Raw genomic sequence first — 19321 nt, forward strand, 5'->3', positions numbered from 1 at the left:
AAATTATTTTACAAGCATTTCAATGGGGAAATAACATTCTTTATTTGAAGAAGGTAAAACAGCTATTTAGATTATTTTAGGTGTCAACCTCTCATTTAGGATTTTTTTTTAGGTGCAATGAAATACATATTCTGCTCCAGGAAGTGTGAAATGAACAAATATATCGAAATATGTGAATTAAATAGCGAGGGGAAAAAAAGAGGTTAAAACCTAAAAATGCAGGCCCTAGTTATGATAACGATAGAATTCAATATAAACATTAATCAAAGGGTACCGGTAAAGAAAGAGAATTTGAGTGACTATTTATCTGTCAGCTAGGAAAAAGATTAAACCATCGAGCCACTTCTCCCTCCCCACTTCAAGCAATGCTTATAACGGCAAGAAGACAAGACTTGTCCAGTAACTTCCTGTACCTTTTTTCTCTGTGTTGTGAAGAGGCACAACGGAAACATATTCTCTTTGAGACTAAGGACCAATAAATCTTACATATATTTTAATCAAGGATATGAAACACTCTGTGTCCACCTAGACTGTAAGATTCCTGTATTCTATGCACATTTGTTGTGATCACAGCAAATAAACAACATTATCGAACTGTCGTTCAGTGTTTTCTATTATTTAAGTTTCACTGTATTAGTTAAATTGGATTCCCAGGAAAGCAAAAAGATTACATTAAACATAACAAAAAACACATTTAAGATGAATTCTATTTCAGATATGCACATAACAAATACAAACAATTCAAAGAAAACAGACTATAAAATGTTTTAAATTAAGAATATGAACTAAAGATATAGTATATGTATCAAATCATGGTCCCTTCACAGGATATAAAATTTCCCACTGCTATCTTCTTGTATCAGAAAACAATAAACAAACTCAAATTTATGCAAATTATTTTATAGTTCTCAGTTAGCCTTAACAAAACTGAACCTACTAACCTAATATCACAGCTTCAAATTAATTACTTCGATGACCCGTAGCATTAAGAGTTGTTCCTCTTGATCTGTGGAACATAAAGCGCTGCACCTCCACCTCTGACACGAGTCACCTGCATTGAGTGCATACAGTGCCACCTGTCAGTTTGGGCATTGTACTTGTCAACTGTGTTGAGAAAATGTACACTGTCACTGCCTCCTAGGCAGTACACACAGCCATTAGCAACGGCAACACCAAAGTCACAGCGTGGAACATGCATAGGTGCTCTGAGATGCCAAAGGTTGCTCAATGTGTCATACCTGAAATACAAGCCCAACAACCATCAGAAGCAGCAGTATGGTACTTCAAAATAAGTAATCACAGACTGCTCAAAAAACACCAACAACATACAAGGACTGAATCCTAACAATTTGTAACAAGAAATTAATAAAGGAAAACCAACAGTTCGGCTTCTTGGCTGAATGGTCAGCGCAGTGACCTTCAGTTCAGACAGCCTCAGGTTTGATTCTGGCCAGGTCGGAGGTTTTAAACCCAGGTGGTTAATTCCTCTAGCTTGGGGTCCGGGTAATTGTATTTGTCTTTATACATCTTCATTTACATACAACACATCATACTACTAACCACTATAGAAACATTTTTTCACATAGGGTTGGCATCAGAAAAGAGATCCAGCCATAAACTGGGCTTAATCCACACATAGTGCCAATGCCAAGTAGTTTGGAAAAGACCAGGAAGAAGAATAAGAAGGAACATTAGCACCTAGTAAAACTACATCAGGATATGCATTCAGATTAAAATTAGTGGCTTATAGAACACGTTATAAAATGAGATGCATTCCTCACTTACAATAGTAAACAAATACATACACAGTTTGTATCAACATTTATTAGAACCAGTTGTCAGAAACTTAATCCCATCATCATTAATCATTTTAGTGATGTATTAATCATTTTAATAGTTATATTAAAACTAGCTGATGTAACCTGTTTCGCTACAGAATACTACATTGTATACAGAATTCTAGGTTAAGTACGTTCACGATGTGGGTAAGATTGTATTAAATTGCATAGCTCTTAACATTACCCCAGAAACGCGATGGGGAAGTCACCATACGAGATTTCTTATCTGAAGATTGGGTTGGGGAATTTTCATTGTAATGCCAGACACTCACTCTCCACCTGCCTTTAATACATCCTTAGAAAGACTGTCATTGTGGCTTTTCCAACTGAAATCAACATAGGTCATTATGATGATGTCAGTAGGAATGTTGCGATTAAAAGCAATGTTATCACATGAAATACTCGATCAAATAAAAAACCGTGCACCTTCCCCTAACCTACCATATCATCCAGTAATAATAAAATTATTTATAGTCTAGACTGGAGTTCCTTATTCCCCGACTTTACATACTGATATTTATCAAATTCTGATTAACCACTTTCTCGTGGCTAGGCGTTGAGATGGACTTAGCAACAAAAATTCAAATTCATGAATCTCTCTTGTTATCATAGCCAGTACGGTAAAAATGTATAAGACATAAATGTTTGGAAATTTAATTCTCTATAACTTTTGTTATGCAGTATTTATCGATAGGACCACTAATAACATAAATATTTGAGAATTACATTTTAGGCCTTTCCCTAAACTACCATTTCACTCAGCGTGAATGAAATTATTTATAGCCTAGATTGTAGTGGCTCATTCCCCGACTTTACATACTGATTTTCATTCAATTCTCTTCACCCATTTTCTCGTGATGGACGTACAGACAGACAGACAGACAGACAGACAGACAGACAGACAGACAGACAGACAGACAGACAGACAGACAGACAGACAGACAGACAGACAGACAGACAGACAGACATGACGGAAAATTAAAAAGTGTATTTCCTTGTTACTGTGGACAAGACCGATAGAGAAATGCCATTCTTTTTAAATTCTGAGCAATGTACAAACAAGGCTCTTAATTTATATATATTGAACCCATGTGATAGGGGTCATAATATAATCATGATTTGATATATGAAACAGAATAGGGTACATTTATTGAAGTACAGAATTTTAGTTGAAAATATTTCGTCTGAGCGATGGTGAAACGCGAACTGGTCAGAGTGGAGCCTAGGGGATTAGTTTGTCACAATACTAGAGAGATACTTCCCAGTAGGAGGCCCATTAATTTGCCAACGCAAAGATACAGAGGTACACAAATAAGTTTCGTACAGGAAGATAAAGGCAAGTCAAAAACAATAGGAATGTTGCAACGTCAGCGCTGCACAGGTATATTTGTGGCCCGCACAAACTTTCCACTACGTCACGGATTCTTGGAATCGGAGAGTGGAAAAGTACAGAGCTCCAAGGCATATATTTGTCAGGTTGTTACAGGGGAAGATTCAAATCGACCGCTCGTCCTAACCCAATCACAAAATTTAGTTGGCGACCCCAGGAATACCATCTTGACAGATGTGAATGAAATGTAAATTTAATTTGAAAAGTAAAATCATTAATAAATTATTGCAGTTATATGGATCAACTTAAGGAAATTTTTATATGTCATGCATGGAAGAATAATCAATAATAAGTTGCAAATTATATAAATTGAAGACCGAATTTCTTGGAATCAGGGCAGTTTGAATGCTATTGGCTGAAAGGTAGCCATGCCGTAAGAGACGCTATGTGACCCGCAAAAAATCAGGGAGCGATATCTGGCTATATCTCCGAAATCTATGATCGTTAGGAGATCATATTCAATCCAGTGTATGTTCCAGAGGAGGGGATTAATTTGATATCAGTTAAAATTTCCAGTTCGGAATGCAAGTGCCGATTTGAGAAATCCACCTCCCTCTCTCCAAGACATGATGTCAGCTAAGCCACCAGGTAGGCCTCCACCAATAAATATGAGCGCAAGGGATACTCACTAGCTCATTCTAAAATCATTTTGATGCTAACTCGTCGTGCACAGCTTATTCCGAAATCATTTTGACGCTAACTCGCCGTGCGCATCTGATTCAACATTCATTTGTACGAACGACCACAGGTACTCCATAATGTGCTTACGCTCGAGCGAAGTGACGTGTAATATTTTCGTTGTGTGCCAGTCAGTCGAGAAAGGTTAGATGTTCCAGATCATGTTACGATCTGAGCTTCCGAGTTGTGTGTAATCTTAAGTCCAGTAAATAGATAGTATTTGCAAGAAGTGAGAAATATAATTCTTCCTCTAAAAATAGTAGATGCAGAGATACGATACTGTGTGACAAACAGTACATGGGAATAATATATTCTTCTTTAAAACAGTAAACGCAGAGGTACGATACTGTGTGACGAACAGTACATGGGAATAATATTAATTAACTGAGCCTGTACTTTAGGAATCGAACCGCCATCATAATGAACTCTTCAAGAGTGCGATGTGATTCGGTCGAGTCAGAAACATGAACCGCGTTGGGCAACTATATTAACACTCCGACCGTTTGTGTCAAGTCCCTTTGGTGCGGGGAAGGGATGAAGAGATAATAGTGTAAATTAATTAATTTGGGTCTAGGGTGTTTTAGTGTTACCATATTATTCAAGTAAATATCAAGGTATCAGTGTTAATATTTGAAATAGTAAATCAGTGTAATAATTTAATCAGTGTAAAAATGGCAGAATGCCAGGAAATCAACTGTGAAAGGAACACAGCTGATATGGAGGAGTAAGTATACGGGCAATGTGGGTCCCTCATCTGCTAAGCCCACAAAGGATTTCAACTACAAGATGAGTACCAATATGTAAATATTTGGGGGATGTTACCATGAATAAAGGGGAGTAGTTTGATTTTTGAATTGATCACGTCATGTAACAAAATGGATCACTTCCCGATGCCATTCTAAATTTGTATAACGAACGGGATTCAATGATACTAATGTAAATGTCGGGTCGCATAATGTATTAATTTTGTTGTACATATAATTTTGTAGGTATAGGGCAGTGAGTTAAGTTATGCATGTATTACCATATTTGATAGTCAAGATCTTTCGACATTTTGATTTTGTGTAATGTTCAATTTGACCCGGAGTTTGCTTTTAGGTCGGTCATTTGACGACAAGTTAGATAATGAGGTTTATGGAAAATCCAGCCATATGTCATAACAGCTGTGGTAATGTTGTTGTGTAAATAGTCTCTAACTGACGTCAAAATTTGTAGGAAATGCCACAAACAAATAATAATAATGCTAATAATAATTCATGAGACATCGTCTTTCTATGTGAACAGTGAGTAATATTAAAATTTGAAGGGATAATATGTTGAGATTATCGGGAATTGTTAATGATGGTATAGTTCTCTAATTCGGGCGCTAAAAGGGATGATAATTTAAATTGGTGAATTAATAATCACTAGAGATAATATCGGTGCTAATAAAACTTATATGTTAATAAACGTATTGTTTATACTGTCCATTATTTTATAAATGTCAGAAATTTAGTTTGCGAGTATTAGCCGGAACATATAGGACTAATATTTACGTGATCATGATTGTCAAATTTTGGCGAACATTACGTCAGGGTTGTTGCGATCATGTGCGGGGAATGACCTCAGAAGTAAATTAGATGTGAAGAGAGATGTTATAAAGATCATGCAGTCAGAATGTAAAATGTCGTACGATGTCATAGATGAGAAAATAAGTCAGTTGAAAACTCATGATAAATAAATGAATAAAATAATGTTGAGATAGAAAGAGAGATGAAATTCCGTATGGGAACACTTACTGCAAAATGAAGCTGTGTTGAAATATAATACGATACAAGGAAGTGTATGAAATTAATGATGAACACAGAGAAATGAGTGTACAAGTACGGGCAATGTAACAGAGTAAAATTGAATTACGTAGAGGGCAGGAGTCGAACCCATGACAGCATGTACGAAATAAATAGACTGCGCAGATATGCGTTGAAATACTACGGACATAAAGATAATGAGCGGTTCAGATTCTACATAAATGATCGTATGTTGTGATAGTTAAGAATGACGAGCGATGATAATCATGATACCGTAATAATAATAATAAATATTGCAGATCAAAGGTTGGACCATGTTAAATAAATGGACGATGATAAATGTGATAAAGGGAGTATAACCGATGATGTGAAACTGATGATGATAATAATAATAATAATAATAATAATAATAATAATAATAATAATAATAATAATAATAATAATAATAATCACGACAGTTGTATTTTGCGTCCAGTAATAATAATGATCAAGATCAATGTGTGGCAGAGTCAGGAGTTGTAGATAATAATAACAGGAGACGATTGAAATTCTATGGCCACATCTGTAGAATGGATCACACTAGACATGCAAAAAAACTGCTTGGTATAATTAATTCAAAGAAGGTCAAAATAAGCTGGTTTGAGGAAATAAAGCAGGACTTAAGAGAAATGAATATCACAGAAGATATCATCAGGGATTGCAAGGCTTTTGGGAATCTGGTTGCAAAGCACACGTTCAAGGAAAAGGCTAAAAGAACCACAGGGAAGCAATGGACGGAAGAACGCAAGAAACAGCATAGCGAGTTCATGAAGAGATTTTGGGAGGAGAAGAAGAAAGGAAAACCATCATCAGGCAACAAGTTCCAACGCGCTCTGTAAACAGGCATAACGAAGAAAGAAGAAGAAGAATAATCATGTTTGACCAGGGAAAGTTAAAAGTTATGCGGACGTCGTTCGCATGAGTACGATAAATGGACGCAAGTGATAATTTTGTGAATGAAGGATTATTATAATAATAATGAATTAAATTAGTGACAACGACATCCCTTAGCTTGAGATTTTGAGTGGAATCTAATCATATGTTGTCTCATATCTAGCCGGCTCATCGCGAGTCAGGTTACCGTAATACCCCATTGTGTTTATTTTGCTTGCGGGGTGAGACGAGGGTATCGGCCGGGATTTCCATTACATCATTTGTTGCGGCAGAGTGACAATAACCTACTGAGGCCATGTGGTCGAGTTTGGCAGTAATTTAGATTATGTGTAAATAATTTGTAGATGCTAGTTCCAGTGGCATGGTATCAGCTGGATGTATAATATAGGACCCGTTCGTGAATTAAAACTTTCCTAAAAATTCATCGTAACATCCCACATGCCGACCTTGGGAAAATGTAAATAGTTGGAGGTACTCAATCTAATTTGATTCGAGAAGCCGACGATAAACCTAGTTTATGCTCGGACTCTCGACATGAAGAAGGCTCGTCCTGATAGACCATCAGGTCATATGAACACGGGTTCGATCCTAACGTGATCGATCAGTGAATTATACCCCACAGTTGTATTTCTTTTTCAGGATGAACATTATCAGTGTATTGTCACCACTTGCAGTGAAGCAAGTGACCAGTTGATTTAATGTGTTGTCAAATCAAGTGTTTTATTAATTGTATTGAAATTCAGCGCGCCGGATGGCGCAATACACTGCTCCTTCTGGCAATTATTTCAAAGGAAACCATTCTCATAATCTTTTTATTGTAGTTAGATTTTATGCCCTTTTGAAAGTTAAATGTCACTTCCTAGTCCTATCATGGAGTCCTTAAATTCATGTTTACAATTGAGCTTTCCCCATTTTTATTTTAATATGCCCCGTTCATCCCTGTGTTCGCCGATGCCTCTATATTTATATTTTTGATGACTTAAAAAAATGAACCGACACCCCTGAGATAAATGCTAGTCTGGGACTCGAGAAGTGGATGGGTGCAATATACTAGCAGTTACCCGCAGCTTCGCTCACGTGGATTTCATAATTTGATAAAAGTAATCATTCCTTGGTACTGTATTACGACATTATCTGAAAATTCCTAAAGTATAAAAACTCACCAAAAAAATTGAGTTTCATTTTCTTTGTAAACCACATTTGTGGTATTGCGTTTTGGGCTAAGATGACTATGTGACATAAAACTGTACATGTGAGAAACAGTCTTTTCTCAAGTCAAAAGAAAAAAAAATACATTTGCTTTATTTTTAAAGAAAATTCCAAATATCTATTTCCACGTGTGTAACATCTTCAGTTTGTGAGATGCACTTCGTATCTTCATAAAAAATATTTCAACTCTTTTTTCACTTCTTTTCACTCACATTAAGTGCCTTTTCCAAAAACAAAAACAAAATACATGTTCCAGTATTTTTAAAGAACTTTCCAAATACCAAGTTTCAAGTCTGTAACATGTTATGTTTTTGCCATGTACTGTAGATATATCGGTACTCATTTTAAAAATTCACTCGCTTTTTAAATTCTTTTCACAAAGTAGATTTTCTGAAAACAAAAAAATATGCGTTTCTTTATTTTTAAAGTGGATTCCAAATACCAGTTTTCACATCTGTTACATCTTCAGTTTCTGAGATATAAGTATGGGATACAAAGAATTCAACTAATTTTTCAATTCATTCACTGCCCCTTAAGTGGCTGGTACAAAAACAAAAGAATATGTGTTTCTTTATTTTTAAAGGAGATTCCAAACTCCAATTTTCACATCTGCAACATCTTTAGTTTTTGCAATATCCTCATACAAAGAATTCAACTAATTTTTTAATTCTTTTACCCCCCTTAAGTGGATTTTCCAAAAACGAAAAAAAGTATTTCTTTAGTTTTAAAAGAGACCCCAAATACCAGTTTTCACATCTGCAACATCTTCAGTATTTGAGATATCAGTACCGTATCCTAATAAAAATAATTCAACTCCCTTTTCAGTCCTTTTTACCCCCTCCCCACCCCCTTAACTGTTTCTGAAAACAAAAAAATACATGTTGATTTATTTTTAAAAAATTAAAAATACCAATTTTTCACATCTGTGACATGTTAAGTTTTGGAGATGTACTGTAGTTATGCTCATTTAAAAAAATTCACCCCCCTCTTTCAGTTCCCCTTAAGTGGATTTTCCAGAAACAAATTGTCTTTCTTTAATTTTACAGGATATTCCAAATAACAATTTTCACGCCTGTAACATGTTACGTTTTTGAGATATACTGTAGATAAAGTCTTTTAAAAATTCATCCCCTTTGTCACTCCTGTTCACCCCCCCCCCCCAATTAATTGATTTTTTCAAGAACAAAATATTACGTGTTTCTTTATTTTTAAAAGATATTCCAAATAACAATTTCCATGTCTGTAACACCTTCAGTTTTTAAGATATAAGTATCCTCATACAAGATATTCAACACCTTTTTAATTTTTTTTTCACCCCCCCCCCCCCCCCCCCCCTCTTAGGAGGAATTGCTGAAAACAAAAAAATGCTTCCTTATTTTTTGAGGAGATTCCAAATACCAATTTTCATGTCTTACTGTAAAGTTTTTGAGATATAGATATGCTCATTTTAAAAATTCAACCCCACCGGGCGAGTTGGCCATGCGCGTAGAGGCGCGCAGCAGTGAGCTTGCATCCGGGAGATAGTAGGTTCGAATCCCACTATCGGCAGCCCTGAAAATGGTTTTCCGTGGTTTCCCATTTTCACACCAGGCAAATGCTGGGGCTGTACCTTAATTCAGGCCACGGCCGCTTCCTTCCAACTCCTAGGCCTTTCCTATCCCATCGTCGCCATAAGACCTATCTGTGTCGGCGCGACGTAAAAGCCCCTAGCAAAAAAAAAAAAAAAAAAATTCAACCCCCTTTTCACCCCCTTAATGATGGAATAGCCCACAATCCTTGTTTAGTGAGCACCTACATTCTAATATATAAGTGTATCCTCAAAATTTCATTCCTTTATTTCCAGTAGTTTTGGCTTGGCAGTGATGAATCAGTCAGTCAGGACATGTTATTTTATATATTGAAACGGAAATGCCATGTCGACATTCGCCGTCAAAGTATTTCTTAAGCACCTCGCGCTAACACCAGTCTACTAGGATTTGAAAAGACCGCTGAGCACTCTGGCAGCAGATGTGACAAAAATCAGATTAAAAATTAGATGTATGGCTTTTCCGGCATTTGCTCTATTAACCAGCGTTTTGTCTTAGGTCTGACACTAGATTCTTCAGAGTGGGATGTGTCAGACCCTACCCACTGACGCTGGGGTGTATGCACGGGTGGCCCAGATTGGTTGCGCAGTAGATGTTAGTTTCCCCTCGTCCTGCTCGTGACGTCATCACAGGAGCACCATGACTGTGTAGCATACAACCGCACGTGTATCTTATATCGTTGTTTATGGCTGTCTGTCTTATAAAGAAAGGATTTCCACGTAATATCTATATGTAATTTCTTTCCGTATATTACTGTTGGTTTATATAGTGGCCTACTGTATTTTGCGTAGTGTGTGTCGTAGTTCGTTTCTGTGAAATCTCTGTTAAGTTGCTGTGTTTCGTGCAGTGAGGTGCACTTATTTTCTTTTCGTTAGTTGCGTGAATAGTGTAATAGTAGCTGGAGTGAAATTTCTGTGTTCATAGTATCATTGCGATAGAAAACCGTGCCGCACAATCTACAGCGACACCTGAATGTTCAGCAGAGAGATTTCAATACCTCGCCTTCCGTGGAAGAAAATATGACAGGTCAATGGGAAGTCCCATTGGGGAAATGCTTTCCATTTTTTCTGATACAGCCCTTGTGGGATGAATAGAGGTTATCTCGGGGAGGTCTACTCGTTCCATCGGAAGAATGGTAAACCAAATAAAGGAATTTGAGTTAATTTTGATGGACACTCACGGAGGTGCTGAACTGTGACCAAAAAAACCCACGGCACTTAACGCCCTTGAAAGGGCCTTGGCCTGACCAGCGACCACTGCTCAGCCCAAAGGCCTGCAGATTACGAGGGGTCATGTGGTCAGCACGACACATCCTCTCGGCCGTTATTCTGGGCTCCTCACTTCTAATCACGTAGGTTGAGTGGACCTCGAACCAGTCCTCAGGTCGAGAGAAAAATCCCTGACCTGTCCAGGAATCAAACCCGGGGCCCCCTGGGCGAGAGGCAAGAACGCTACACCTACACAACAGGGCCGGCGCCGAACTGTGACGCACACCTAATATTATACGCAAAGTTTGTCAAATAATTAGCTGTAAAATCCCCGCTGTACCACAAGAAATAGTAAAAATGTATGTTAGAACGAGAACATTTATACTCATACGACAAATGAACATTCGGGCAAGAACTGAAAAATCCATAGCAGCTCATCGGCGAAAGGCACGACAGTGGATTTCATCTTCAAAAGCAACCACTTCACGGCATCTGATCTCACGGGTAGGACTGTGTTCTAATTGTTTTTCCTGTTCTTTCTTATTCTTTAATTTTAAAGGTAGGAATATCTATGCATGGTTTTGAATATAAACTTATTTCTGCTGCTGTTATAATATGTGTTAAGCTTTAAACTCGATTCCTGCGGAAGTAAGTCAGTGTATCGTGTGTTAACAGATTTGAGAGCGCGTAACTTTCCTCAAACTAAATAGAGGAACTTGGAAATGTTAATAAATTTCAAGCGTTGGTCAGCGCACCGTTACGTTCCATATATGCCTTGTTCATAATAGAAATAGTGAAAACGTACTATGCTATATTCTTTTTCACTCGTATAAAAGCAGTAATCTTTATGTCTGGTCTGCAATTAGTTCTGAGAGACTGTAATGTTTGCTGGTATTATGAGATTCCTACTGATTTGCGTGCTCTGGACTCGGCTGCTTTGCTCCTACTGTGACGTCATTTCGTTAACCAATAGCAGCTCGTCTCACGTTGGGCCCAACCTTTAGTAGTGTTTAAGAACCTTGGGGTGTATGCAGGTGAACTTATCAGAAGCCTATTTATGAGGCATAGTCTGATAACTGCATACGGGAGATAAAACTCCACAATGGAATTAATGCCCGCCTAGCAATTCCGAATGGAAATTCTAAGTTCCCCTGAAGGGAATTAGATTATTTTCCACCAATAGAGCATATCAAAAATCAGATAAAAAATTAGATGTATGGCTTTTCCGGTGTTTGCTCTAGAATTCGGAATTGCTAGGCGGGCATTAATTCCATTGTGGAGTTTTATCTCCTGTATGCAGTTATCAGACTATGCCTCATAAGTAGGCTTCTGATAAGTTCACCTGCATACACCCCAGCGTCAGTGGGTAGGGTCTGACACATCCCACTCTGAAGAGTCTAGTGTCAGACCTAAGACGAAACGCTGGTTAATAGAGCAAACACCGGAAAAGCCATACATCTAATTTTTTATCTGATTTTTTATATGCTCTATTGGTGGAAAATAATCTAATTCCCTTCAGGGGAACTTAGAATTTCCAAGCAGACGTGACAGCAAGACAGGTGATTGCTCGCTGCGGGGAATCAGCCAAGGCCAAGTGACGTCACGATTGAACGTTCCATTGTTTACATTTCGTTATCTCCAGAATAGAATGTCCGATCAAAATTTTAACCACATCATCATGTTGATCCTTATATCAGATAAGAATGTACCAAGTTTCAAGAAAATCGACTGGAGAATAACCGAGTTGTCAAAGGTTGAAGAACCTTGTATTTGAAACTTCGCAGTCCAACCCATGCAAATAAAAAAAGCGTGCTCGCTCAGTAGGATTCAGACTGTGTCTTCGTATCCCAGCTGCTACGTCGTGTCAGCTATGGAAGTTGTACTCAAGATCGTTACTCTGTCCGGCTAAGTGCTGATGACAGGATGTGAGTGATACAGTCAAATTTTCTGTGTTAGAAGTGTGATCGTAGGACTTTAACATGTGAGATTGAAGGAGGCGAATTATCTAAAGTTATTGGTAGTGACTAACTTGTACAAACAGTAATACACGAGTGATAAAACGGGTTTATAAAGTGTCAAACTGAAAGTGCTTAGATGATTGATATTTTAAACAATCACAAAGTGACTTGTGAATTTCATTTCAGTTCACAAAGACTGTACCTTTACGGGACTGTTCCACATGAACTTTTCTCAAATGACAGTGTTTTTCGTAAGACTCTGTATCTCGGTTCATAAAGACTGTGCCTCAGTGAAAACCTAATTTCTTTCCATAAGACTGTGCGTCTCATTTCATAAGAGTGTGCCTCCATGAAAGCTTAATTTCTTTTCGAGACTGTGCCTTCGTGAATGAACGCAATTTCTTTTCATAAGATTGTTGTGCTCTAACTTACGATAATTACTTTCATATTTTGAACTGTGCTAATTTTCCTCATCATCACAAACTGTGATACTGAATTTATTTGAATTTCTTCAAGTGTTTGCGTCCAACCCTATTAACCATGGAACTTGTGAATTTTACGACCAGTGTTGTGTCACAATCTTTAGTGCAGTGCGGTAGAGAAGTGTCGTATCAGATTCTACTGACATTCTGTGCGAAGTCCACATATTTCTCTACTCCCTTCATGGGATTTCGGTGGAATCAGAAGACTAATTAAATATTCCACGCTGCATGCAGACATCACCAAACGTCAGACTCCCAGGTTCAAGTCTCATCTGAACTTCAAATGTTGTCAACCGCCGTGGGATAACGTGCTGCCATGGTGCTGAGAGGAGTTCTATGGTGACGGGGAAGGAGTTCAACAACGTGGGACATCACCGACGCCGAGGGACGACGTCTCTCCCTACCTCTACCTGGACATTCAAAATTTCAACTGTTTGTCTGTAAAAGGTGAAATAATTTGTCGACTTTTAAATAAACACAAGTTTCAACTTAATAAGAACTTATTATACTACCCATCCCTGTCTTACTCTCTGAGCATGGACCGTACACACCCTGGCGTCAATCCATGCTCTCCACCAAATTAAAGTATGGACGTTCCTGTTTCAATATATAGATTTCTAAAATGTCCACATAAAATGTGCCGTTGAATAAAATAACATTGGCAACCAGTTTGTTTTAATCTGCAAAGAAAGAAGGAAAAAATGAAAACATTCCCTGTTACTGTAATTATTTGCTGGAGGAATATTATTTTCTTCAAACTAAGGTGTTTTGCTACAAAATACCTGACAAGGGTAAGAATGGTCAGATATCTGTCAGCATGAGTGAACTGCTAAATTGAAAACTTTTGATGTGTTAGTGCAACGTTAAATACTAACAAAAATTAACTCCAGAACATCCTTTTGTAATTTTTTTTTTTTTTTTTTTTTTTTTTTTTTTTCTTTACCCTCAACCTTCTAATTTCACCGTTTGTATTTTGCTTCTCTTTTCTGTGGTCGGACGTTCTCCATATTCCACACTTTTGTTTCTTATCTTCACTTATAGTTATGAATTTCATTTGTTCCGTATTAAAGTGGGATTACAGTAAAATTAAATTCTTTCAAGGTCCACCTATTCAATACAATGACGTTTTAGTGTGATTCAGTCACATGTGAAATGGTCAAATGGTACTAGTTTCGGCATCTATGTGTCATCATCAGCCTTAAGTACAAATTAAACAATATATATATTCCTAAAACATCTAATACACATTTTAACACATTATAAAATACAATTACTGTAGTGATACATGAGATAAGTTAAAATTATGATACAATTGATTGCTGTGATATAAAATTCTTAAAATTCCAGCTGTTCATTACATAGTTCAGTCTGTGTACATCCGTGATAAGTGAATTTGTACTGTTGTATGCTATCTATGTGAGTGACATTTATTCCTTTGATATTAGGTGGTTCCGGAGAAGTTTACTTCATCTTTATTTATATCACGATCTTACATGAAATTACAGAGGTTAAGCCTATACTACAGAGGTGATTAGATGGTGACAAAATTTAAGTTCCAAAAACAGGAGTTCAAATTTAAAGGCTACCTTCCAAGTCCTAGCCCTTTTCCATCCTTGCATCACCTCTGTCCACAGAAATACACAAACACACAGTACTCTCATGTAGTACACAGTCATCCGTTCCATCATCTCCAGCCCACCTACTCACTGGATTCTTCGACACCACAACCACAGCTCCTGGTCAGACCTTGGTGAGGACACTAGTGACAGCCAACACCTCTGTCGCCCTCAGCCCAGCCACCAAACTCCAACACACTGAGTCTCACACTGACTCCACCACGGAGTCCAACACTGGCTTCGAGTCCAGCACCAACACAGACTATAGCTCCACCACGGAGCCCAACTCTGACTGACTGTTGCGGCTAGCCTCCCATTTCATAGCTCAGGTGATGTGAACTAAAAAATTCATGAGGTGGCTAGAGGTGGAACATTCCCGTTGAATCTCCGAGAAACTCACAGGTAAGCCAGCTGACAAGAACAATACACAGAAAGGCCAGCCCCACCCTACAAGCCGGCTGGGAGATTCCCAGTTGTCTGAGTCACTAGCCCCTTCCTGGAAGTACCGATAGGTGCTACCACGGGGCTGGCACGAAACAGTATGCATGTTTATAATTCTACAGATGACCAGATTTCATACTACATAATATGTTATCTTCCATTACAAATGATACAGAAGTATTAAAACCCTAATATTTTGATATATTTATATGCTATTTGTGTCAGTTAAATAGGTTTGTAGAGTATCAAATTCTTTAAAATTCTTTAAAAAAATCTTTAAAATAGAACTACTGGTATATTTCTACAGTGCATACATGAGGTCATTCTATGACATCATCAGCTAACTGCTCTGAGCTGCCCAGCTGTATTCTCAGCATTTAATTTCAACATTACATTGAATTTACTGAAAAATGACTATTACCACTAAAGGGAGATGTTATATAAATTTGAAGTTATTTAAGAAAAGACTAGGTAAACAACTGATAGGGAATCTCCCACATGAGAGACTGACTTAAATGCATATCAGTGGTGATTGATTGATTGATTGATTGATTGATTGATTGATTGATTGATTGACTGACTGATTGATTGATTGATTGATTGATTGATTGATTGATATTGATTGAGGCTATGTTAATAGGTCATTCACCCAAGTCTCACTGAAATCTGCATGGTCCAACCCAAACAGTTCCCTTGTAAAAGAATTTCGAAGATGTAAGAATAAACACCAGAGACAGAAAATTAAAAAGAAAGATAAGAATATAAACAAACAATAAATATAACTACTGATCAGTCAGATAGATGGAGTAACAGAAAGGAGGGAAAAGTCCAAACGAAAACAAACTGACAAGATCCACATCTTCACCTTTCTGGTGTCTGCCTTTTTAATTTTTTTTAAATATATTTTTTTAATATATATATAAGTGATTGAACACAATGAATAATAGTGCACAATGTGAAGAGTATGATTGTCTCCAAGTTTCTTTCCCCTTTCCCCAGTTTCAAATCTGAGTAAGGAAACTTAACAACACAAGTAGGACAGAAAAAAAACACAAACCTTTCTACACTTTTGATGCATATTCCATTATCATCATCACCACCCAGGATGTAAATGAACTCATTGATAGACACACAGCCAAACCTTGCTCTAGGTTCATGTATGGGATGTAGCATATGCCATTGATCAAGTTGTGGGTTGTACCTCTCTACATCGGCCAACGTTGTTCTCTCGTCAATGGTATAACCACCTGCACAAGAACAATTTCAGTCACTGAAGTACCCAAAATAAGTTTTCGATCAACAAAAGGACATAAATAGATTCTCTTAAGCCACTCAGAGCAGAAACAGCCAAAAATGATATATTTTGATTCACAGCAGAAACTCAGTATAATGTAGTGGTCAGGGGATCTAATTCAACCCTGGATTACAGCTTAATCATAACTTATTAGATGTGACTTAAAATTTGTATTAACTGAATTGACACTGAAAAAAGAATGACTTCCTTGACAAATTTATTAGATAGTATTAGTAAAGTACAAATGTTTCAGTGTGAAGTAAGGTGAAAAATTACAATGCAATCCATTTCTTTCTATATAAAATTGTCTTTGTCTGTATATTCTGATTACCTGATACTTGATTTTTATTCCAGACATAATAAATAACAGCCTATGTTGGGTTTGTTTGTTACAAAATCATGGAAAAAAAGGATGGGGGAGTTTCACTGAACTTGGTATTTAAGTTAGGATAAGGGCAAGTAGGATCTTACCTAAATGTTGTTCAAAATAATTGAGTATGAGGGGTGCTTCAGAGAGGGCCTAAAACATAAAACTCAATGGGCTGATTGCAGAAACAATGACGAGTTTTAAGCCTTAGACAACGTCTACCTAAATAACGTCTAAATCGAGCACGATCTTCCATTGCATAAACAATGTTTCCTTCTCGCAAATTGATTTAACAGGAAAACTGACCATGACAAAATTATTTACAATCTTGTTTACAAATTATTTTGTTCTTTGCCATTTTCCAGTTCAGTGAAAAGGAAAATATCAATGGCAGTCTTGTGAAAATTTCAAGTCCAAGATATGAAAAGTAGCTGTCTGGATATTTGCAACATTTTCAAGGTTTTATACATCTGTCCGTATTTCTTGAATATTAACCTCATAGTTTTCATGCTAGAATTTTATGATCTATGCATAAGGGAAGGAGGGCAGACATAAAAGCTTGAACACAAAGAAAACCAAGTGCATTAATATCTCCATTTGTAATATTACTACATTTGTACATTTCTGAAAGACATTCAACACTTACAGAGGTTTTAGTGTCAAGAAGCATTCTGTGGTCATTAGATGGAAATATTATTAGGCATTTAAAGGACATCACGACCTTACTACTACAGTCATCACAAATAGAGGGAGATGAGGTATGCTTTCCTCCACCGCACTGTATTTTTACTATGGGCAAGTGTGCGCTTGTTTACAGTAGCAGGAAGGTAGCACAAACAATTTTAAGTTCGTTACATAACAAATTATGAAAGGGGCTGCTGAAACTACCCTCATTCTACCTCCACAAATTTTTGACACTTCATTAGGAAACTACTCATCACTTGGTACAGTTTACATTGAGGAATCCTGGCAATTTCTTGACAAATATTACATTTCAGTTCTTGAATGGTGTGCAAGTTTGTCTTGAACAGAGAATGTTTAAATTAACCCCAGAGATAATAATCTAAGGCAATAAATTGGGGGAAGAAGGGAGCCACAAGTGGAAACAAATTGTGAATTCTCTCATAAAATTATTCAGTGTGAGCAATGGCAGAGTTCTGTTGAAACATTGCAAAATCATGTTGCCTGTTGGTCAATTCTATGAAAAAGGAAGTTAGTGACGTACTGACTTAAGTAACATAATTAACCGTATTCTAAAAAAAAAAGTGTCCTATGATTCTTCTACCAATGATGGCACACTATACACCAATTTTTGTATGATGGAGGGACACGTCATGTAAAAAGTCAGATTTAACAGCACTCCAGTAATGACAACCATGAAGGTGGAACCAGCCCTCGTCTGAGAAGAATATTGTTGTGAGTCTATTTATCCATTGTATACATTTTCCAGACTCCACTCACAAAATATGTATGTATGTATAGCGTCACCTTATTGAAGAGTATGTGTCATGGTTATTTTATATGGCTTTAAGTGTAATAATTTAGTAGCCTTTTAACAGACCCATATAAAATTTTCACTTGTTGTGCGAGATGACAAAGTGATTTTTTAAGGACAATTTTCCAACTATGACCAATGTCATCTAAATTTCCTTCTTTGGTGAGAACCTTATGCTGTTTTTGTTTTTGTTTTTTTGTTTTACAGGAAGGATACTACCAGTTTCCTGAAATGTATTGTAAAGACAGTATTTTAACACCAGGGAATCTTTCTTGAAACTGTCTTTGAACTTCATGAGCTGAATGAGTTAACATGATTCGTACATCAAGACATGTTTAACCCAATGGTGCAACAGCCCCTGAAGGCCCATGGCCTACCAAGCGCTGCTCTGCCCGAAGGACTGCAGATTATGAGGGTGTCGTGTGGTCAGCATGATAAATCCTCTCAGCCATTATTCTTGGCTTCCTAGCCCGGGGCTGCCATCTCATTGTCAGATAGCCCCTCGATTGTAATTACATAGGCTGAGTGGACTTCGAACCAGCCCTCAGATCAAGGTGAAAAACCCTGAACTGGCCAGGAATCAAATCCAGGGCCTCCGGGTTAGAGGCAGGCATGTACCCCTACACTGTGGGGCCGGCATCAAGACATGTTGTGTGGTTGAAAACATACAAGCATTAATACCCTTTGTGACTAATTACAGAATTAAGAAAAGAACAAAATTCATACTTGGGAACAGTTGAAATACAATTGCAATACCAGACACAACGTGTACAAGGTCAGCTAGTAGGGAAATTCATAAACACAAAACAAAGGCGGAGTCATGGACAAAACATGTAATGGTATACCATGACATCCCCTTCCTGCAAGCAGCGAAAGAGCGGGAAGCTCGCCCATATAAAAACACGTGTGATTAGTTTCATTTTTCTGTATTGATGTTTTATGACTCACAATTACAGTGTTTTCTGACGTTCCCACCAAATCAATACTATATATGTTGTAAAATTTATTTATCTTAATCTAAATTGCAAACAGTCTCGAT

General features: G+C 37.3%; 1 protein-coding gene across 2 annotated transcripts in view; it reads right to left on the reverse strand.

The window, feature by feature from the left end:
* Window positions 1–941: 941 nt before the first annotated feature.
* The window catches only part of LOC136867409 (kelch-like protein diablo), a 106788-nt gene continuing 88408 nt past the window's right edge, over window positions 942–19321 (reverse strand). For both annotated transcript variants that reach the window (XM_067144617.2, XM_067144609.2), the window contains exons 8-9: window positions 16184–16373; window positions 942–1238 (exon numbers count right to left, since the gene is read on the reverse strand). In XM_067144617.2, the coding sequence (XP_067000718.2) occupies window positions 986–1238; window positions 16184–16373 (443 nt within the window). In that variant the 3' untranslated portion in view covers window positions 942–985. The remainder of the gene's footprint in view (window positions 1239–16183; window positions 16374–19321) is intronic.

The sequence above is a fragment of the Anabrus simplex genome, chromosome 1 (assembly GCF_040414725.1).
Source record: "Anabrus simplex isolate iqAnaSimp1 chromosome 1, ASM4041472v1, whole genome shotgun sequence".
Lineage (NCBI taxonomy): Eukaryota > Metazoa > Arthropoda > Insecta > Orthoptera > Tettigoniidae > Anabrus > Anabrus simplex.